Below are 24,400 nucleotides of genomic sequence, written 5' to 3' on the forward strand. Positions count from 1 at the left end.
TGAAGATGAAGACAGAAAATGTGGTGAGATGAGGGAGAATGCTTTTAAAGATGTCTTAAAAACTGAAATACTTGTTCTGTTTGACCTCAGAGAGAAGCACCAGAGGCAATAAGTAGAAGTTGTAGAGAGATATTTTATTAAGCTTTATGTAAAGGGAAAGTTTTAAATGGTACAGAAATGGAATGGACTGTTTTGGGATCCATTGAATTCTTACTCCCTGGACAATTTCAATCAGTGGCTAAATTAACACTTGCTAAGGATGTTATAGAGGAGGAATCTTTTTCAGGTATGGGTTGTTCTAACTGATCCCAGACTTCTTTGCAGCTCTGAGGTTCTGGAATTGTGCCTCAGAACCATGGACAGCTCCCAGTTATCCTTGACTGCAGGTAACTATTGTAGGTTTTTTTATGTGGCAGAATCCCCTCCTTCTCCAAATTTGGTCATTGACTTAAATATTGCCAAAGGCTGAATGAGTTAGAATGAGGTGGGTATGCCTCCAATAATAGCTTATATTTATATATTATTCTGCAGTTTAAAAAATTCAGTGTGTGTTTGTGTGACAGTATCTCTGAGCTAAAACCAAACAATTTCAGGAAGTCACCATTTTGTAGAATCTGGGCTTCTTTTTCCTTTAGAGCAGATAATCATTTTGTTGCTCACAACATGTTACCCCCAAATTGGACTTTAGAACTGGGATTAAGGATACATCCTTTTTGGATCCTCCTGGATTATCCCTGAGTAAAAGGCAATATCTTCCTTACTCTCACTATCTCTTTTTGTTCCATTTTACAGATTTGAAACTTTTGAGGTGAATAGTTTTGAACAGTTTTGTATCAACTATGCAAATGAAAAACTACAGCAGCAATTCAATTGGGTAAGCTTCCTATTCCAACTCATCGGGTAAACTGCCTTTGTTCCAAGCTGTGAGATTGCCCAAGGTCTCTCTCTTTCTCTTTTTTTACTATCCTATGTTAAATTGTTTTATCTAATCTGCTCTTTCTGTTCTTGAGGAAATACCCCATACTTCTTGGAAGAAGGTCTGAATTTAGGTGATTTACTGTCTGACTTCTCATTACCCTTACCTCTTGCATAATTCAAAGTCAGATAGAGTCCAGACTGTTGAAAACCACATTTAGTAATTTCTATGGTTTGAGCAGAGATTGGTGATTTGGATAACCTGAGGGTAGATTACAGGTAGGAAAATAGAAATTTCTCAATAAGAAATACCATATTGTTGATCAAAAGCTGAATTTGTGAATTGTTCAATGTTTCCAGGATCTATAGGCACTCAAAATAAAGTCTATTGTAGCCTAAAGAGTGATTAATTTCTTCTGGAAAACATAACTCCCCTGGTTTGGGGTTCAGATTAAAATTTCACTGAAATGTTCTTTCTCACTTCTGACCCCAGCATGTCTTCAAACTGGAGCAAGAAGAATATATGAAGGAGCAAATCCCATGGACCTTGATTGATTTTTATGATAATCAGCCTTGCATTGACCTGATAGAAGCTAAACTTGGCATCTTGGATCTGTTGGATGAGGAGTGCAAGGTAAAATCAATTCTCACCTTGAAATTGTTCTGGTCCCAGCTCATTGCATTCAATTCAGTGGATACTAAGAATGTGTATGCATGTGCTAGGCCCTGGGAACCCAAGGATGTAAATGAAACAGTCCCCACCATCAACTGACTTATATTCTGTTGGGGATGGTTTGACATATGTGTTAGGTGAGAAAGAGATAACCTTTTGCCAGCCCTTAATTTTAAGATTTCATCTCTAATTAACAAGCCATTAGAGCTAGAGGCAAGAGTGCACCTGCATTCTCCATTCAGTGAATTCAGAAGTTATGCAGAGCCAGCAGGCTGTGTTCAAGGAGACTTTGATCTAGCTTGTTCAGAAAGCTACTACAAAAAGAAACAGAAGCTTCCTATGCAGGATTGGGGGAAGGGAGGAAATAGTCCATTTCCTTCCTTTTTATGCCAAACATGAATTACATATCTGAATCCTTTCTCTACCAAGAAAGAATCCAGAACATCTGGACAGAAGTGCTATAGAGAGTGGGCACTCCTTAAGGGTCAGGACGCTTCTGCATAGCTTGTGCTGTACTAATGGATGTGAGTGCTTGGTCAGTACAAATGGAAAGAAACATGGGCTTCAATGGAATTCACCAGAGAAAGTCAGATTCTTATGAAGGAAAAAATATTGTGACCTTAAGCAAAGCATGATCCTTCCTTGGGCATCTTTTTCCTCCTCTAAGAAATAAGGGTACTTAAAAAAATCCTTAAGGATCATTTAATTTGCAGGGCAAAACTATGATTCCTTGAATGAGGGAACCCAAATTCTACTCTAGGAATGGCAAAATCAATTTAGAATTGAAAAGGACCTAAGTATTTATCTAGCCCAGCCAACTACATTTTATAAATGAGGAAAATAAGATCCAGAGAGGTTGCAAATTGTTTAAGATCATTTAAGTAACAAATAGCATAGTCAGAATTTGAACCCCGGATCTTAGGCCTCCAAATAAAATCCTTTTCCCATTGCTGCCATTAACATAGATTTGTGACATTGGATCTATTTCTTCATTCATAAAATCATTATAATTAGAATAACTTCTCTAAGGTTCCTTTAAACTCTAGGACAGAAGTTCCTAGCCTAGGGTCCATGGACCTCCAAAGGGTTTGCAGATGCTATTAAGAGAATCTATAAATTGTTATTGTAATATTTACTATTTTGACAAATTTTTAATATAATTGGTTTCCTTTGTTATCATATTTATTTTTTTCATATAAAAGTATTTTCAAAAAAGATTCATAGTCTTCACCAAACTATGGTTTGGTGATAAAGAAATCCTCAACACAAGAGTTTAAAACCCCAGCTCTGTGATTTCTTTTTGATGAGTCAGGGCTAAACAATGTGCCAAGAACTTAAAGCTACTGACACAATTTGAGATTTTTTGTGTTTATAAACAACATGCTGCACACAAACTCAGCCATTATAAACAACATGCTGCACACAAACTCAGCCATTATATACTTAAATGATGTACTGTGATATCATCCCAGAAGGTCTTGAAAAGGAAGTTCTTAGCCTCCCAAGTACTCCTGTCTCTTTCAATAACATAGCTGGTGCCTTTCTCCCATGCTTGTCTTGCATATTCTCTGTATATATCTTGTACCTTTTTTGTGCATATATATTGTCTAGCCTGTTAGAATGTTAGCCCCTTTAGGGTAGGGAATCATTTTGATTCAACTCCTTTCCCCCATCCCTTTTCTTAGCACTCTGTCTTTCAGCAAGTGTTCAACGAATAGTTGATTTGCAACTTGTTCTCTTCCTCAAACCTTTGGGAATAATAATAGCAACACCTTTCATTCCTACTGTCATTCATACATTTCAGCTTCCATAGAACTTATCTCATGTAATTCTTATAAGACAGAAATGAAATGTTTGGATAGAAGATGTGGTGGTTTGTTCATTTTATAAATGAGTAAATAGGTACAGAGAAATTGAAGAACTTTGTTCAAAGTCATATAGATAAGGACAGATTTAATTAGAATTCAGTTCTCATGATTCCTAATTGTCTCTTGCCTCAGGAAATCAGACAGAAATTATTGACTTACTTTTCTTTACATTTATTTACTTTTGCAACAAATAAATCGGATGCATTTTAATTTTTAAAGGTCATTTATCAAACATTGATGTTAAAAGATGAAACATTAAATAGTTCCTGGCAACAGGTAGCTCACAGTTTGGTAGAGGGAAGAAACATACATACTGATGACACTGTATCAAAATCAGAGATTAAGATGTACTAGTCAAAATAATAGAAAGGTGAGAGTCTTAAGTGCTACAGAGGCTAGCACTGAAATAATTGACTATGGAAAGGGAGAATAAAGGTGAAAATTTTTTAGGCTAAAATTAGTGAGAAAATGAAAGATCAAGTTTTATAACTGATAGTGTAAGGAAAAGTTGGAAGAATACAAGGTTTTAGTTAGGGAGTAGGAGAATATAGGTCTAAACCTTGAAAGTGTATTTCCAAGTGATAATATTCAAGTTAGAGATAAAGGTGAGAAGAGTGAGTAAGTAAATGTAGAGTGGTAATTAATAGTTAAATATCCACTTAGAAAACTTGTATAGTGTCCAATGGTTATGGCCCTTTTCTGTTCAACACTGATATCAAAGTCAAGTAAACATATAGATTATATAATGATGGGGACTGGACCTAGGATTTCATTGATAAGGGGAACTCCCCAATGTGGTTGCTCCTACTTCCAAGGTGGAAATTTGTCTATAATTTATAATCTTAAAGAGTTATCTAGAACACTGAGAGGTCACATAGCCTTATTAAACTTATGAAAGACATACATTTGCTAAGTAGAATAGGTAAGTAATTGGATGTTTCAGAACTGAGGTTTGAACCCCAACCCCTTGCTACCATCATGGAAAATGTCTATTGTCATTGTTGTAGTTGTTGACATTATCACCACCACCATCATCACCATCATCATCATCACAGTAGAGCCCCTAGGAAATTTGACATTGGTATCTTAAGAATTTGCCTAATAATAGGTTCATAAAACTTGAAAGGACCTCAGAAGCCATCTTGTTGAACCCCTTCATTTTATGGTTATTCTGACTGTCCATGAATTCCTCTACATTACTTGCTTTTTGCTCCCCACATCTCTTGTTTTGGGGGTCCTAGCACTATATATAGTAAAAAAGAATCTCTTTAGCCTTTGCCTTGATTACCACTTGGGTTATATAAAGTCATCAGAAATTGATAGCAGCAACTAATCTGTGTACAGTCTGTGCTCTAAGGTTGTATAGAGATATGTATAAAAATGTGGAAATGGAGAAGAGGTGGCTTTGTCCCTGGTGCTAAAATTTGCATGGTGCTTTGCTCTTGATCACTGAACCAATTAAAACTTTGTAAAGCAAACTGCAAAAGCCAGATGTTTGGAGAGGTATTTGCTTATTACACTTTCACTGCTCAGCAGCTTTTTCTAGGACCAGAAAGGCCCAGTTGGATTTTACTTTCAGCCCAGCCTAGTGGAGTATATTCAGTCCAGCTGTCCCATTCTTTCACCCCTTGGGTTTCCTATCTGTAAAAAGAGTAATATTGGAACTGCTTGATCTTTACCTCCTCTCTGACATGTGACAGCCCTGTGGACTGACTGAAGCAGAATTGCCTTAGAATCTGGAGGAGAAATTTTCTATGACATGGCTTCTTGCATGGTTGCAGAATAACTATCCCTTTTTTCAGTCAATTAGCAAGCATTTATTAAATGTCTACTATTATCAGAAGGTAACAGTGCTAGACACTGGGGTTACAAAGACATTTTGTAGTTAAGGCATGTGTCAAACTCAAATAGAAACTTTCTCTTTTTCATACTTGTATCCCAAGTGTTTAGTACAGTGCCTGGAACATAGTAGGCACTTATTAAATGTTTAATGAATCAAATTTCAAAACTATAAAACCTTTTGTAGTTCAATAATAGGAACATTTTCTTTCTTTCTTTCTTTCTTATTTTTTATTATAGTTTTTTTATATACAAAGCATATGCATGGGTAATTTTTCAACATTGACCCTTGCAAAAACTTCTGTTTGAACTTTTCCCCTCCTTTTCTCCACCTCCTCCCCTAGATGACAGGTAATTCCAATAATAGAAATAATTTTAAACAAGTTCATTGATACAGCATATTTTTCATGTCTGTGCACTTTGCAGAGAAGAGAGAAGAAACAGACATACACACTCTCTCTCTTTCTCTCTCCTTCTCCCTCCCCTTCTCTTCCCCCCTCTCTCCCCACCTCTCTTTCTCTTTCTCATTTCCCATTTGAGTACCCTGACCCTCATGCAGACAAGAGATAAAAGTTGTGCTCACAAATGAACATTAAATGATAAAGACAGGCTTGGATTTATGTGAGTAAAATGAGAAAGAAGGTAGTCCTGGGTTTAGAAAGGTGAGAAGTAGCACAAGTGCAGCAGGAGGCAGCAAATGAGACACAATCTCCACTCCTATCCCCCCACCCCCACCAGCCTCCAGTGAGCTAGCCTCAGAGATGGTCCCGAGATGGTCCCCAGAACTAAAGCAAGAAAATTGAGTTTTGTACATGGACTATAATATTAATTTTTTTTCTGATTCACGCTATTTCACAAGCATCTCTCCATCTTCAGAATTCCTAGCTGGACTCAGGCTGAGCTTCTTCAGAATACAGCTCATTTCTGGTTATCCCTTTGTGTTTATTCTTTATCTGAGCCTGCTAATGGTAGAAGTCTCTAAAAAAAGTTAGTAAAGAAATTTAATATTGCCAAAAATATAAAGTTTTTTAGGATCTAGAACTGGAACAGACCTTAAGGGTCATCTAGTGTGTATACTCCTTTTTTATAGATGAAGAAACTGAGGTCCATTCTAAATAAATAACTTGCTAATTTCACAAAAATAATACCATAACTGGGATTTGAACCCAACTTCCCTGACTTAAAATGCAGGACTCATCCTGTTAAGTTCATCAAGCATTTGTTAAGCACATGATGTTAAGGAATATAAAACCAAAATGAAACAGTCCCTACTCGCAAGGAACTTACATTCTTTTGGGGGCTTATGTGTTCCTAAGCAAATATAAATGTATTTTACACAAGGGACTTCCCCTTCTCCCTTTTTTCCCTTTAGATATGTCTCTATTCTCCATTACCACATGTATATGTAAATTTAGTAGATGCTGTGAATATTTTTCTTATTAAATTATTAGGAATAGTGTTCATCATGACTAAAATGGTGAAGTAGAGAAATTTTATCTTTGAAATCTTGCCACTTTTCTCTTACTTCCCTTCAGCAAATTTTCCCCCAAGCACCTAGTATCACTATATTGGCTTCTGGCTTCTCAGTGTTCCCCAATGGTACACCCTAATGATCCCAGATATTTCTTTGTTTTCAAGCTTTTTCCCCCTTTTTCTCCTCAAAAGAGTCTTGTCTTGTTTCCCAGAGGTTCCTTGCCCAGCGAAAGTTAAGGCCTTATTTTCTTTTTCTCAGATTCTTACTAATAGGAAGCTAATGAACTAATATGTACTATGCTCATATAATGATTTAAAGAAAAGCCATCTGTTCAAATGCCTTTATTTTATGAAGAAAAGCCTAAGAGATCTGAAGAAATTAAGTGACTTGATAAAAGATCACACAAGTATAAAAGACAGGAGCAAAACTTCAATCCAGGTATTCTGACTTCAAGTCCAGTACTCTTTCTATAATATAACCTGATGTAGTGATGAGTTAGTCATATTTTCATTGTGACAAAAACGTTTTTAAAACAATGCACCAAACAGAAAGTTAACTTGAATAGTCAAATTTTAACCATAATGGAAGGTCATTTTAGGACAAGTTGATCCAGATCACAGGAGCATGTGAGCTGATAAGAGAAACATTATAAAGAAGTATCAGGAGGGGAAATGGTATTCACAGTTATGAACTCTAGACAACTCTCTGAAATTTGCCTTACTCTCTCTTAATTTGCCCCCCATCCCCATCATATATTACAATTCCACTGTCTTCCCTGCCATCTTTCCTCCCTAGATTGTTTAGTTGGAAGCATTAGCATCATTGAAATGTTGTTCCCCTCCTTCCAGGAACAGATTGCCACACTGAATGGACCTCAGTTTCTTCATCTATAAAAAAGGAGTATACACACTAGATGACCTTTAAGGTCTGTTCCAGTTCTAGATCCTAAATTACAAACCATTCTCTTCAACCCTTAGTTCTTTCCTAGGCCTTCATCCCTTTTCTGCCTTGACCCACTGACAAACCAATTGAATGCTACATTCCACTCTTGTCCTGAGATATATTCTGTCATCATTCATACTTTGACAAGCCCACTTATTCTTGGATTACTCCCATTATTCACTGTCTTAGTTCTTTGGATGAAGCTACAGGAAACCTGTTGTCTGGGTTCTCTACAGTCTATCCTTCTCATCCTCTCTTAAGTCTTTGACATTATTCATCATCCCCTTCTTCTTGATATCTAGGTTTTTGTGGCAGTACTCTATCCTATATCTTTCCTACCTATTTTATCCACATCCACCTCCTTTTGGTCTCCTTTCCTGGATCTTCATTAATAATTGTGCTCCCCCAAGGCTCTGCCTTTTGTAATCTCCCTCTATATTATTTTGTTTGGTCATTTCACCAACTCCCATGGATTTAATTATCATTTCTCTATTCATAAATTCTAGGCCTAGTTATTCAGCTCTAACCTCTCTCCAACTATATCTGGTTCAGACACTTAATTTAACCTCCATTTACATCAGTTTTCTCAACTGTAAAATAGGAGTAGTAAACAGAACCCTACCTCCCAGGTTGTTATGAAGTTCAAAGCACTTAGCACAGTGCCTGGCATATAGTAGACTCTACATAAATGCTTATTTCCTTCTCTTTTTCTTCCCCCCCATCTTTTTGATTTCTTATATCTTACTTCCTTTCAATGAGCTTGATTACAGGGACTGCTTTTTGTTTTTCTTATTAACCCTAGCACTTAGCACAGTACCTGGCACATAGTAGGCGTTTCATAAATTTTTATTGACCGATTGAATAACAAATCCATCAGTTGTAGTGGTTGCAGAAGACTTTGGCTTTACAGATCCTAGCCAGAGATCTTGGACATTAAAATGTTAGAACTAAGAAATAGACTAGTTGATCAATGGAATAGGTTAGGTTCAAAGGACAAAACAGCCAATAACTTTAATAATCTAGTTTTTGACAAACCCAAAGACCCCAGTTTTGGGGATAAGAACTCACTATCTGACAAAAATTGCTGGGAAAATTGGAAATTAGTATGGCAAAAACTAGGCATTGACCCACACTTAACACTGTACACCAAGATAAAGTCAAAATGGGTTCATGACCTAGGCATAAAGAATGAGATTATAAATAAATTGGAAGAGCATAGGATAGTTTACCTCCCAGACCTGTGGAGGAGGAAGGAATTTGTGACCAAAGAAGAACTAGAGATCATTATTGATCACAAAATAGAAATTTTTGATTATATCAAATTTAAAAGGTTTTGTACAAACAAAACTAATGCAGACAAGATTAGAAGGGAAGCAGCAAACTGGGAAAACATTTTTACAGTCAAAGGTTCTGATAAAGGCCTCATTTCCAAAATATATAGAGAATTGACTCTAATTTATAAGGAATCAAGCCGTTCTCCAATTGATAAATGGTCAAAGGATATGAACAGACAATTCTCAGACAAAGAAATTGAAACTCTTTCTAGCCATGTGAAAATATGCTCCAAATCATTATTGATAAAGAAATGCAAATTAAGACAACTGTAAGATACTACTACTCACCTGTTAGACTGGCTAGAATGACAGGGAAAGATAATGCTCAATGTTGGAGGGGATGTGAGAAAACAGGAACACTAATACATTATTGGTGGAATTGTGAATACATCCAGCCATTCTGGAGAGCAATTTGGAGCTATGCTCAAAAAGTTATCAAACTGTGCATACCCTTTGATCCAGTAGTGTTTCTACTGGGCTTATACCCCAAAGAAATCTTAAAGAAGGGAAAGGGACCTATATGTGCACAAATGTTTGTGACACACATATATTGTTTCTAGGATATACTGTAACCTATTTAACATATATAGGACTGCTTGCCATCTGGAGGAGGGGGTGGAAGGAGGGAGGGGAAAAATCAGAACTGAAGAGAGTGGAAGGGATAACGTTGTAAAAAATTACCCTGGCATGGGTTCTGTCAATAAAAAGTTATTTAAAAAAAAAAAAAAACAATGTTTGTGGCAGGTCTTTTTGTAGTGGCCAGAAACTGGAAGCTGAATGGATGCCCATCAATTGATTAATTGTGGTATATGAATATTATGGAATATTATTGTTCTGTAAGAAATGACCGACAGGATGATTTCAGAAAGGCCTGGAAAGACTTACATGGAAAGAGCAGGGTCAGGAGATCATTATATACTTCAACAATAATACTCTATGATGATCAATTCTGATGGACCTGGCCATCTTCAGCAATGAGATGAACCAAATCAGTTCCAATGGAGCAATAATGAACTGAACCAGCTACACCCCGTGAAAGAACTCCGGGAGATGACTATAAATCATTACACAGAATTCCCAATCTCTCTATTTTTGCCTGCCTGCATTTTTTATTTCCTTCACAGGCTAATAGTACCCTATTTCAAACTCTGATTCTTTTTCTACAGCAACATAACTGTTAGGACATATATGCTTTAATATACTTAACATGTATTGGTCAGCCTGCCATCAGGGGGAGGGGATGAGGGATGGGGGGGAAGGAGGAGAAAAAATTGGAACAATAGGTTTGGCAATTGTCAATGCTGTAAAATTATCAATGCATATAACTTGCAAATAAAAAGCTGTAATAAAAAAATAAAAATAAAATGTTAGAGCTAGAAGGATGGACCTCATAGTCCAACACTCTAATCTTTCAAATCAGGAAGTTTAGGCCTAATAAGGTCAAATGACCTGTCAGATTTGCACAGGGAATAAGTCATAATGGCAGAACTTAAATCCACTAATCTTGACTCCAAATTGAAGGCTCTTTCTACCCTACCTTCCCCTCTCTTCCCTCACCCCATTATTATCTACTCATGATTGAGCCAAGATTGCTAAACCCTGACTGCCTTTCTCCAACTCTCTCCTTGAAGACTGAGTGAAGATTTCAGATTAAGATCCAGGGTATAAAAGTCAAGATACAGAATCTCCCACAAAGCTGACTCTGTATTTCTTTTCTTTTTTAATTACACTCTGCTTCATCTTTGAGAGGTCCTGATATCCAAGGAACAGAATTTATTAAAGATATAGGATTTGGCTCTTTCTCCTAACCCCTACCTTTTCTCTCTTCATGCATAAGAGCATTTTCCATTTGCTCTGCTTATTATGGTTTCCTCTTAAAATCTCAGCTGTTTTCTTTTCTCATGAAGAAGAGAAGTATCCTTGAACAGATGGGGTAAATCTGAGGAGGGCTTCTGTCACATTAGGGGAGGGAGAATTCGCCAGATTACCACATCATTCACATCTTCCTCTCAGTTGTCTTTCTTCAACAGCCTGTCTCTTGCAATCAGGAGAGAGTTGTGTACTCTGATCTGGATTGTTGATCTCTAAGACTACATTATAGTCCAATAAAATTCAGATTAAATGAAAGGATGGCCAGTTTAGTTTAATGAAAACTCTGAACGACAAGCTATTTCTTGAAAAAATCCAACTCGTTAATGTCAGCAAAGTTAGAATCGGGGTTTATAATTGGCTCATCACATAACTGCTTAAGTGGTATGTTTATATAAGTCACATCTTCTCTCCTGAATCCTCCACTGATACAAATTAGGTTCTAACTCATTTAAGAAGTTATTGATGATCATTCTTGCGACATGAGTAGGTGTACTCTCATTAGTGCCTCCTGATATGCTGTTGGGGTAGGGATGATTTGGACTCCACTCTTTCCTGCCCCCCAAGTCAAACATATGATAAGCTACCTTATTCTTCTTTTCTATTTTTAATGCTTGGCAAAAGACTGATATATTTTGAGTAAATAAATATTTGTTAAATTATATTGGGTTAAACAATGTATACAGTTGGGTGCTTTTCGAGTGTTTGAAAAGTATCTCTTCAGAAGATAAACATGCTTCTAGAAACCAGTTAACCATGAATGATTTGCCTATCAAACTCCATCTTCAGAGTTCAATTCCATATTCCTTTCTGAATTAAAATTCAGAATTACTGAAGTACACATGAATTAAATTGTAATTGGGATCCTGAATTGAATCATTAATTTATATATGTGTATATAAAATTTATATAATTTATATATGTATACACACACACACACACACACACACACACACACACATACACACTACAAACCTATCTGATGAGCATAAGGAATCCTCCACAAATAGAAAAGTCACCATAAGGTATTGAAACCCAAGCTGTATTAGTGGTTTCCAGAGTATTATTTGCAGTGCAAAGTGATTTTCAGCATTTTGGAACAAGTTGTGAAGACATGATAAGTATCTGTCCAGAGGAATTTTTTTTAAATCTCAAAGTAGGAACTTGGCACTAGGGCAAGGGGAAGATGGTTGGGGGCCGCAGCACCATTGACTTGAGTAAACCGAACATTGCAGTAGGCAGGACGGTCTATTCCCTAAACCATTCGGGTGGGTTGAAGTCTTGCCATATTATTTTTAACAAACTTGATGGTGAGAAGCCATTGTCAAAGATATCATGTTATCTTTCTTTATGGGGAGACCAACTCAATAACTAGGTTTCCAACAAATTATTATCTAGGGTCTATTTATAGCTTTTCTTTTCCCTGAACTCAGTCTGTGTGATGTCCTGTGGATAACTTTCAGAGGAAGTGGAAAGAAATCGAATATGTCAGCCAAGGATTGATTGAGTCTACCAGTGTTACACTGCCCAAGATGCTGATACAAAGGGGGCCTTTCATAGAGCAGAATTTCTTATCATGCATGGGTCCCCTCATCCTGATCTGTAAAAGTCTGTGAATCTTTGTTAAGAAGGATCTTTTAAAATGTATAAAGGGAAATACATAAGATTGTAAAGGAAATCAATCACATTAAAATAAACTCTATTGACTTATTTTAAGTTCATGGACCTTAAATTAAGAACCCCAGTCTTAAAAGAAGTCTTGATTTACTTGGGGAAATATGATTAAATTCTCTGAACCTCACCTCTGAATCTTGTTTTTTTAAAGAAGTTGGATTTGAGTGCTTAGCGTAATAGAGTACTGGACTTGGAGTTAAGAAAACCTGGATTCAAATTTTGACTCAGAGACTTAATAACTATATGATCTTGGACATAAGCTTTTTTTTATTATAGCTTTTTATTTACAAGTTATATGTATGGGTAATTTTTCAGCATTGACAATTGCTAAACCTTTGTTTCAACTTTTCCCCTCCTTCCCCCCACCCCTTCCCCTAGATGGCAGGTTGACCAATACATGTTAAATATGTTAAAGTATAAGTTAAATACAATATATGTATACATGTCCAAACAGTTATTTTGTTGTACAAAAAGAGTCAGACTCTGAAATAATGTACAATTAACCTGTGAAGGAAATAAAAAATACAGGTGGGCAAAAATAGAGGGATTGGTTCATGGTCATTGCCCAGAGTTCTTTCATTGGGTGTAGCTGGTTCAGTTCATCTGCTCTGTTGGAACTGATTTGGTTCATCTCATTGTTAAAGAGGGCTACGTCCATCAGAAATGATCATCATATAGTATTGTTGTTGAATGGACATAAACTTTTAATTTTCTCATCTATAAAATGAGGGGGTTGAATTTGTTAACCTCTCAAGTTTTTTCTACCCCTAAATCTATGGTTGTATGTTCTATAGGTCAGAGGGAAAAAATAGTGATGTATGCTATAGTTAGGGATAATTTGTTGGACACTGCCCCACACAGATTGAAACTTGGGAGATTTTGATTTTTAAAAGGCTAAGATCACCCACCACATCCTGTATCATTGCCAATTGTCTTGACTTTTGTCTTGCCACTGGATTTCCATGATTCTAGAGGAGAAAGTGAGACTGATGGCTTTGTATAGCTAACCTCACTTGAATTCAATTCACATACAAGACAAGATATCATCCTATTATGTTATTGGCTTTCTTCAAGAATGAAGGAGGAACAACAACTCCAGTTGGAGGAGGTGAGGCTCCAACTAAACCTTGAAGAATAGATAAAATATGACTGAGACAGAGTATTCTAGGTGAGGGGAATAAAATGAATGGAACCAGGGAGGAGAAAAGGAGCATGAGTAGCATCAGGAGACTGGTCTGATTGGAGCAGAGGGGAACATTCTACTAAGAATGTAAAATGGATTGTGTAGTTCCTCTAGTAGTTTCTCTTCATCCAGTTCCCACAATCTAAGAATTTCAGAACTGAATATTTCCTGAATATTGCAGCTCCTGAAGATATTTATGGAAACCTGGCACACAGAAAACTCTAAAGTGATACTTTGGACCCAGAACCTTTATGTTTATATATCTTCATATCTTCTATTAATTAGACAACAGGGCCCAGAGCTTTATTATGTTTCCAGCGAATCCATCCTTGCTGAATGACTGACTAATCTTCCCTTTGCTGTTTATTTTCCTTAACATAACTTTCTACACTCTGTAATTCTATAGGTTCCCAAAGGCACGGATCAGAATTGGGCTCAAAAATTATATGACCGGCATTCCAGCAGCCAGCACTTTCAGAAACCCAGAATGTCCAATACCTCTTTCATTGTCTTACATTTTGCAGATAAGGTGAGTGTTTTTTTTTTTTTTTGGAAGCCTTGTTACCATGAAAAGTCCTATCATATGGGCCTGTGAACTAAGCTCTTTCTTTGAATTTGATTACTTTGAATGTCTCCTATGAAGGCTTGTAATTTATTTTCCTCTCTGTCCTGTGCATCTGCCTTAACTAGAATATTCCTGAAATGTAATCTAATTATCAATGCTCTTTTGAAGATTGATAGTGGGAGATAGGACTCACACTTGCTTAAATGTTTCAGGAGGACTTATCTTTCTTGTGAGGGATGTGTATGTGTATGTGTGTGTGTGTGTGTGTGTGTGTGTGTGGAGAGAAAGAGAGAGAGAGAGAGAGAGAGAGAGAGAGAGAGAGAGAAACATGTGTAAAATAGGAACAGGACCTGTACTGTCATTGGTATAGAATACTTCCAATGAGAAAATTGTCTACAATATATGTTGGAAGCTTCCCTGAAAGCTTATATAAGGGTCATACAATCAGTATGTATGAGAGGCAAGATTGGAACTCGGTTCTTCCTGACTTTGAGACTGCTAATTCATCTTAGTTCTCATACATATATGTAATTCCTATAATTATAAGCTATGTAATTACATGGAATGATTTCTATTACTTCCCATTGTCATGGAGGCATGTTTTGGCAGAAGGGCAAATAATTCATTCTCTAGTCCAGGGCTTCTTAATCTTTTCTACTGTTGAAATGAAAAATTTTTACACAACCCTGGGTATGTAGGTATATAAAATAGACACACAAATCAAATATTTACTGTTAAGAAATCATCATTTCACAACTCCCACATTCAGTTATGAGCCTCTATATGGACTCTGGAGGTTTTGGGTAAAGTGAAATAATGAAAACCATGTCTTCTTTCCTGAAAACTATGCCTTCAGTAGTGCATGGGCACTGGCAGGTTTTACCAAGCTGAAAAGGCTTCGAATATGGCCACAATTATAATTTAAGGACTGGCTTACTTAAATTCAAAGAGTTTCTCCATTAAACACTTGACTGCCAAATGTTAAAGAGTGCCCTAAACATGAATCTTTGAGTTGCCATATTTTCTCTTTTGATTTGTATTCATTTATTTATTTAATTTGGCAAGGCAATTGTAGTTAAATGACTTGCCCAGGATCACACAGCTAATAAGTGTCAGAGGTCAGATTTTTTTTAATTGAATTAAATTTTTAAAAATTTTATACACATTTCTTTATAAATCATATTGGGAGAGAAAAATAAGAACCAAAGGAAAAACCATAGGAGAAAAAGAAATTGAAAAAAAGAAGTGAACATAGCATGTGTTGATTTATATTCAGTCTCCATAGTTCTTTTTTTGGATGCAGATGGTGTTTTCTATCCAAAGTTTATTGGGATTGCCTTGGCCAGATTTGAACTCAGGTCCTCCTTATTTCAGGGCCAGTGTTCTATCCACTATACCATCTAGATGCCCATATTTTCAATTTGTGATATTATTTTTGGTTAAAATAAGGGATAAATTTTTTTGGAATAGCTAATCATTAATACTATTTCCTATGGAAGAAACAGTGCTAATTATGGGGAAAATCACACATTTAACAATTAAGACATTATAGTTCAACCCCAATAATTTTCTATGGTGCTAGCTAGTTTTTCTGTTTGTAAAAGCATTAAGCAGGGGTATCTTCCTAAAAAGTTGGACAGAAATAATTTTTTGTAAATAGTTTCTGTTTTAAATATACTAGACAAAGTTTCCATGTAAAGGAATTCTATAAAGAGTCATTTAAAAATAATAATGTAACATAAAGTACTCCCTAATCAATATTTTGTGTAATTTCTAATTTTCATATGTTTCTTGTGAAATGACCCAAAGTCAAGACTAATTTAACTCTCTGCACAGGAGGAACTTGTGCTTTGGAACATAGTCCCATAAGAGTATTGAAATTTGGTTAAAGGAACGTACAACAAATATGGGATTTTTTCCCATGTTTTCTCATTGTTTGTACCTACTTAGAAGAATGTTATGAAGATGAGATGATTAAGGATAATTTAGGAAAATATTATAAAAATGAGATGACCTCCAATTTTTGGCTCTCTTGCTTTCCAAACCAATATACTACTTACTATCTCATGCTGCCTTATGTAGTAGCTTCTGAAGACTGCAAATTGTAGTTGGGCTGCTCTGATTGAAGTTCTGACTTCTTTGTCCTTTTTTTCCTACAACATCGGGTTATAGGTGGAGTACCACTCCGATGGATTTCTGGAGAAAAACAGAGACACTGTGTATGAAGAACAAATCAACATCCTGAAAGCCAGCAAGGTAAACAAACAACCCCCAAAAAAGGATTGAGTTAATGGTTACTATGAGCTGAGAGTTGGAGAAATAAGATTAATGGATATGGAACCTATCTATAGTCCCCACCCTGGAGTCTTCCAAAGAGGAAGTTATGTGGGGGCAGCAAAGACTGCTACCAACAATGGCATTTCCTTTCACCATGTAATCCCTACTTCTAATTGCTTCAAAGATGAAATATATTGGGAGAGGGTATTAAAAGGTAGTGTACTAGGCTGTCATGTGGCTGAGTGGCCAATAAACAGGAGAGAAAACAAGAGAATCAGCAGACAGGGAGAAAGAGAACAATGTGAGAAATGAATGGAGAAGAAAAAAAGAAAATCCAATTTTTCTAGGGCTTATCAAATTCTATCCCTGATATCCTGAATTTGGACATAAAATGGCTGTATCCCTACTGAAACAGATAACCGTAGTCCTTATCACTTGTTTTACAATGTCAGAGTCAGAGTTTAGGGAAACAAATGAAGCTGATACCCATGAGAAATTTTCTGTGTCTCCAAAATTTTCCCATAAAGTTTATTGGTTTCTTCTTTCCTGGACATAATTATGGTAGGTAGCAAACATTGTGCCAATTTTATAAGTAGAAAAAATAAAATACCAGAAGATATTTTCAGTTATCTCAATAACAATGAGCAATCTAAATAATAGAACCCAAGTCTTTCTACCCTCTACTCTTAGCCTCCTGTGTTAGACCAGGTTATTTCCTGAATTTTCCTAGAGGCTATGTTATATTGCTGCCAACATTAATTGTGCAACATCTTTCCCTCCTCCCTTTATGTAAAGGGCTGAAACTCTTGAGTTGATACACTGGGGTCAGACAACTGAGCACTTAAGGCTAATTGCCAATTGGGTAGTACTCTATTAGCATATGCTTGGAAAATCACCCTTCCCACTATTCTGTGCTGGTTCAATCTTTTGGTGTATACAGAGAATTGTGGGAAGGATAAGAAGGTGGAGTAAGACAAGCCAGAGTCACTTTGGCGGTAGACAAAGAGAAGGAAGGTCATGGAGATCCTGTGTCCATCCTGTTTACTTCTACCTCTAAAGACCAAGAATAAAGACCAAGGACTTTTGCTTATCCTGACTCTGGCTGATTCTAAGGCATCCAGGGTGCTAACGCAATCTTCACACCCTTTACCTGTTGAAAGCTCAGGATATGATGGCCGTAAATACCTGACTAGGGTTGGCTATCAGTCCCCTTATTGGGGTTCCAGGGCATATGTTGTAGGATCATCTTTGAAAGAATTCAGGGTGAAACCATCTCCAAATCAGCATGGGTGTTTATTGGGAGCTGCACCCTGCAGTCTTCCTCTTTAAGAGAGAGGAAGGCCTACAGAGTAAAGCAAGGGATTATATTGAGAAGTAAGAGTAAGAAAGAACAGGAGAATTGGGCAAGACAGGAAAATTGGACAATCTCAGATAAAATGGTCACAGGGAAAAAATCCCTGTGATTAAATCTAACTCAGATAGGATATGCATGGAAAAAATCTTTTTGTTCTAGTGAGATCCATGAGATAGAGAGTCAAGATTTAGAGTTGAGGTAGCCACTAAAATTCCATTATGTTCCCCCTCAAAGAACTGGGACCCAAATTCACTTGGTACTAGGGATGAAGGTCTCATCTTCGTAACTTCAGACTGAGAAAGGGCATAGAGTTAGCCTTGCCTAAAGGCCCAGTCATGAGAGGGAGAAGATGTCTGTAAATAGTAGCATCCAGGGAGTAAGACATCCCTTCCAAAGGCTGAGGTTAATCTCTCTCCTGTTTAAGGCCATCTGAAATCTGATTGCGGTTAATTGGTAGGACACAGATCTTATTACAGGGTTTAAAAGGCAAGGTCCAAATATCACAAGCAAAATAGCATTTAGAAAAGAGGTCAATAGAGGGAACGGAAGAGAAAGAAACCTGGATCCCCAGGAGTTTGACCCAGAACTCTTTGAAAGTAGCTGCTGATGGAGGTCACAGATCTAATCAGCCTTCTCGAGGATCCATTCAGCTTGTAATTTGACTTGATAGGAGGTATTCCTATAAACAAAACAGGGCCAAAGCACGAACACCCCTTTCAGAGGCAAGGAAGTAGTCCAAAGTGATGCAGTTTCTGGGACTCCATTGGCCAAGGAGTCGAGAGGTATTGGGAGACCTTTGAGGGAATGGGAGTTGGCCCAGACGAGTTCTTGAAATTATGAAGAAGACACTTGAGTGTGTGTGGGTGTGAAGGGGAGGAAGTATAAATTGATTAGTAAGGGCTGGCTGATGAGCATTAAAAGAGTTGCCTAGTATAAGGAACCATGAGACAGAAGGGTACATTTAGGGGGATAAGGATCAATAAAGAAAGTATTATTGAGAACAGAACAAAAACTACATTCAGCATGAGAAGAATTAAAAAGGGAGAGGTTGGGGTTATAATAGTATTTCTCTTTGATGTTAAAACAAAACATTCAAGTGTAATTAAAAAAAAAAAAAAACAATGTGCTCAGTTTTCACAATGGCGTTAGATGCAGTGAGATTTACAGAATTGTTAGCAGTAGTGAAGCAAAGGGTATTGTTGATGAATAAGCCTCAAAGAGGAGTCACCAAAACTGAGAGTGAAACTGGGGAGCCAGGGTGAACAAACCATGCTGATGATATTTCTGATTCAGGTTCAGTAATCAATAGAATACCAACTAGATGCCACAGACAGACAATACCCAATTATTCTTATATCATTTTTGAACATTTAAGTACCTTATTTCATATAAATATATTCATATAAACATACATATACAATATACATGTGTGTATATATTTCATACATACATATACACACAACTAGGCCAAATGCTCATTTACTTGATTGTTTAGGACATAATGACTACATATTTTAAAATTTAAAACAGCAAGATCTTTTATATTGTGTTCATGTCTTCCACTGACTACTTGCTTTGATTATAGAAAATTGCTAGAAAAGAAAAAAGCAGGGGTATAATTATAAGAACCTCAAATTAGCCCTCTAGGCTTAAGCCTAAAAGCGTATATATGGTAGGCTACTGCATCCTTACCTCTGTTTGACTTCACGTAAGAGTCACAGTTGACAACCAAGCATGCAGTAACAATTTCATCTCATTGCTATACTCCAGAATAATCAGAAGGCAAACATTCCTGGTCAAAGGAACATAATGGGAAACTGAGCCAGAAGTATCCCACTTTAAGCTTTTAAAGTTTAGGTGAAACTTTAGCCTACTTATAACAGTTAAGAATCACAGTCCTTTGAGTAGTAGTGATATTTTTCTTGAATGGTTGATTAATGACTTAATGATACATCAGACAATTATGCTTGAATTCAAAACTCAAAACTATATCAAAGTTTCTAAATTCTCAACTCCTCTGTTCACACTATCATTTCAAACAGATTATGACTTCCCTTTCCTGCCCATGCTTTTACCATCATATCTGAAATTATCTTCATGGCACTGAGTATATTTTCTTTCTGTCTTTTCCTTCTCTCTCCCCTTTCTCCCTTCCCTCTCCCTGTCCTTCTCCCTCTCCTTCCTCCCCTCCCTTAGGGATGGAGCGAGAACAAGAAAAAGAAATTCTTTCTTCTATATACTATCCTCCTATTCCTGGGGAGCCCAGATTTTGGGATCTCATTAATTACTAATCAGTTGACCTTAATTTGGCTGAATATTTTTCCAAATTACCTTACACAGATAATCATTTATCCAATAGAAAGAGATAATAAAAACAATTTTAAGAAATAATAATGTACTGCTTAGTATATTCTAATCTCTGTGTTAAAACGATTTATAATCATTACTTACAATTATTATTTTGATTTCACAACAGCGAAGGGCTGTAACAGAGGAGAATTGAGAGAGAGAGAATGATAAACAATGCCTAAGGACCAGAGGGTTGGGGTCAACTGGGATTAGGTCTGTGGGTAGAATGAAGCCACTGAGAGATTTGGATACCGAATACTGGGAGGAGGCAGGTTGATCTTTCTGAGGACAGTCTTTCTTCTGCTGTCCTTCTTGGTCACATTGAGGAAAGGACATTCTTGAGATCACTGATCTTTTTTATGGAACTGAAAGCATGATTTTCCCCTCCAGGCAGGGATCTTTTTGGCACTGGATGTTGTGGCAGCTAAAATTTGAGCTTGTTCTCTGTTCCTTGTCCTAGCCCTATGATTCTTTTCCTCTGTAAGAGCAATGGCCCTCCATGTTAAGTAAAACTGGAAAGTCATGGCTTCAAAATCCTCAATAAATTTGGTGGGGTCCTCAGAATAAAAGCCAAGTTTTTCTTTGACCTGAGAAAGGTTAGACAAGGAGAAGGGCACATGGACCCTCAAAGTTCCCCCTCAACTATTAGCCATCTCTCTCAACAAATAAAGTTTCGAGGTAGCAGCCATAGATTTGGGGGGAATTGGCATGGTGAAGGAAGGGGGGCGCTCTCATTCATAAGGATTAGGGATTTGGGAGTACTGATAATAAGGAATAAGAAGCGGGGTCCTATAGGAGGGAGTGGGCTTCCTGATAAGCACTGCTCATTGGGATGTATGATAGAGCTTCTGAGGCTCAGGAGCAAAGAAGAGAGAGTCATCTGCATTCTTTCCTCTTTTCTTAATTCAAATTTTATCAAAAGCATTCTGTATTGCTGCCACAGTGTGGAGTTCTCTGAAAGAGCCATGAAGGCTTGGATTTGTAGGACATCAGTCCATTTTTCTTTGTGGTGACAAAACAGCCAATTACAGAACCAAAAATGGGTGACTTTTCTTGATCTTCTAGATTATACTGAGGCTATGCAATATTGCAGGTGAATTTAAGATCCTGCTTTTTTAAGTTCTGTAGACCAAGTTCTGCAGAAATCAGCCTAGCAGTGAGTCCCATGGTATGGAATGGGGCTCTCATTATCCTATAGGCACAGGAAAATCAGTCTCTCCTTTCAGTCATTCATCTCCATACACTGAGGCCCTGTGGGAAGAAGAGTCACAAGGTTCTCAAATGGAGCATTCCCCCCTCTAGTGAGAACTTACTGGGTTCTAGGATGGGAGGGGGCAAGGTGAGAGGCTGGCAGAGAGGAAGGGAATCTTTCCCACAGCCTTTCTAGCCAGCTGCTAGGGGTTCCACCTGTGAAGGGAATGAGCTTACCTTGAGTTGGCGAAGATCAGAGTTAAGACTTTCCCACATTGGGTGCCAAAAATGTTGGGGATACCAGTGCATATATTGCTGGTATTATCATTGAAAGAATATAGACTCAAACCATTTCAGAATTAAGCATGGGCATTTATTGGGGTGACCCACTGTGCAGGCTCTTCCTTAAAGAATACAGGCAGGTCAATAGAGTAAGGCAAAGGATTATATTGAGAAGAGAAAGGGAGAAAAAACCAGGAGAATAGGGCAATACAGGTAAATCAGACAATCTCAGATAAGATGGGCATGGAAAAAATTGTTGTAATTTGATCTATTTCAAAAGGACATGCATGGTAAAAATCCTTTTGTTTCAGGGAGGGAGAGAGAGGGTAGAGGAGAAGAAAAGCAGGAAGTAGGGAGATAGGGAAGGAAGGAATATAGTAGCAGCATATGCATAGAAAAGGCAAAAAGTTCTTTGAGGCCCATGAGAGAGAGTCAGGAAACTGAGGCTGGGGCAGTAGCTAAGATTCCATCATTCTTATCCTTGATTAAGCCAAACAGTCTTGAATAGTCTTTTCTTAGTAATGCCATAATATATAGTGCCAAATCAAGATCCATTTATTAAATACTTACATGTTGTTTAAAGGAATCTTATGTACATAAGATTGTACTTGATAGTGATTAGAGATAAGAAATAGAGAAAACAGAATTCTTATCCTCCAAAACTCACAGGCTTCAAAAGCAAAAAGCAACAAAAAATAGTACAGTTGTTCAATATATTTCTTCAGCAATAAATACGATAGGAAATGAGAAAGCAGTCACTTTAGGCTAGAAAAGTCAAGGGAGGTTTTATCAAAAAAGGATGTGAGCTGGACTATGAAGAGCAAAAACAACTCTAATGATATTTTAAGTTACAAAAATATTTTTCCTCATTCTATAAGAAAAGTAATATGATACCAATTTCTCAGTTGAAGAAACTGAAGTGATGATCTTTCTCCAGAGGCACACAGCTTAAATGACATGCTTGACCTCTGGTCTTCTTGATGAATGTTAGAAAAATGGAGATGGCATTCTAGGTCAGGAATGAGCTCATTTAAGGTAGAAATAATAGCTTAAGTACTGATTTATACGTAGGAACAAGTGTTTATTAATTAATGATTTATTAACCATCTACTATGTGTCAGACATTGTGCAAAGAGCTAAAGACATAAAAAGAGGCAAAAGCCAATCCTTGCTCTCAGGAGCTTACAGTCTAATGGGAAAAACATTAGCAAGCAACTCTATACAAAACAAGTTATACAATGGATAAAGTTTTTAAAAGGGGATATAGTGTGATTTCAGGCAAGACTAGTACCTTTGGGATAAAGGCTTCCAGGCCCTTTACAAGACTTCTTTCCACCTTTCATGTCCATTTGTTCCACCTAACTTTCACCAGTGGCTCCAAAAAGCTGTAGAATACCCAGCAGTCATACCTTGATAAACCATTTTGTTAGATAGGTTGAACCAAGTTGAGGCTAACCAAGAGGTCTCAAATTCTATGGTGAATTGGAAGGTGTCAACCCCAAACTTTAAAGACTTATAGAATAAATAGGAACTAATTAGCAGAGGAAAGACTTTAGGCAACAGTAAACTGTGTAAGCTGGAAACCATTGTTAAGTGATTTCTATCATTGTCTTATCAAAAGATACTTCTTTTTTCTTCTTTTTTATTTATTTCATCTTCTTCCTCTCCTGTTATAATTTGATCTATTTCAAAAGGACATGCATGGCAAAAATCCTGTTAGTGGTCAAATTTGTATTCAGCAATATTCAAGGCACCAAAGTCAGAGGACTTAGGTGGAAATGACCTTGGCCACTCAATGTCTGTGCTATTCTACCTTGGTCTTGCTATACCAGATCCAAAAGCCAACAGGAGTTAAGAATAGGCCTGTCAACAGACTTGGATGAGCGTCTCTCTTTATTTTTAATTTTCATTTATTTTTTAAATTTATGGAATAAAACAAGCATTTCTTTAACATAATACAATAAAAAGATGATTGCACATGAAACTGTAAATTCACTATGTACAACTTGCTATTCTTTTTTAATGTAAAACAAATTTTTCACATAAATTTCTCTTTTTCTTTATTTTTCTTCCCTCCCCCTTGCCTCAGATCTGACTACTATTAGACCTAAATAAGTGTGTATGTGTGTGTATTTGTAAATTTATTTTATAGATAATTTTCCTTTCCCAATTTATATTTTATTTTTTCCAGTTGCATATAAAGATAGTTCTCAACATTTACTTTTATCAAATTTTGATTTCTAACTTTTTTCTTCTTCCCTCCTTCCCAAGATGGCAAGCAATCTGATATAGGTTATACATGTACAATCATATTAAACATATTTTCATATTAAACATTTTCGCATTGATCATATTGTGTAAGAAAAATCAGAAAAAAGGAAAAAACCATGAGAAAAGAAAAAAACAAAGTGAAAATAGCATGCCTCCATCTGCATTCAGACTCCATAGTTCTTTTTCTGGATGTGGATAGTATTATCTATTGGTTCACTATATTCTTGAGAAGAGCAGTCTATCACAATTGATCATAACACAATATGGCTGTTATTATGTACAATGTTCTGCTGATTCTGCTCACTTCCCTCAGATTTAGTTCATATGTCTTTCCAGATTT

At 36.7% G+C, this 24,400-nt stretch overlaps 1 protein-coding gene across 1 annotated transcript in view; it reads left to right on the forward strand.

The window, feature by feature from the left end:
* Positions 1-24,400, forward strand: part of MYO5B (myosin VB) — a 518,558-nt gene that overhangs the window by 324,995 nt on the left and 169,163 nt on the right. Inside the window, exons 11-14 of the mRNA XM_051969631.1 lie at positions 793-874; positions 1,409-1,549; positions 14,178-14,300; positions 16,509-16,592. Of these exons, the coding sequence (XP_051825591.1) occupies positions 793-874; positions 1,409-1,549; positions 14,178-14,300; positions 16,509-16,592 (430 nt within the window). The remainder of the gene's footprint in view (positions 1-792; positions 875-1,408; positions 1,550-14,177; positions 14,301-16,508; positions 16,593-24,400) is intronic.

This window comes from Antechinus flavipes, chromosome 1 (genome assembly GCF_016432865.1).
Source record: "Antechinus flavipes isolate AdamAnt ecotype Samford, QLD, Australia chromosome 1, AdamAnt_v2, whole genome shotgun sequence".
Classification (NCBI taxonomy): Eukaryota; Metazoa; Chordata; class Mammalia; order Dasyuromorphia; family Dasyuridae; genus Antechinus; species Antechinus flavipes.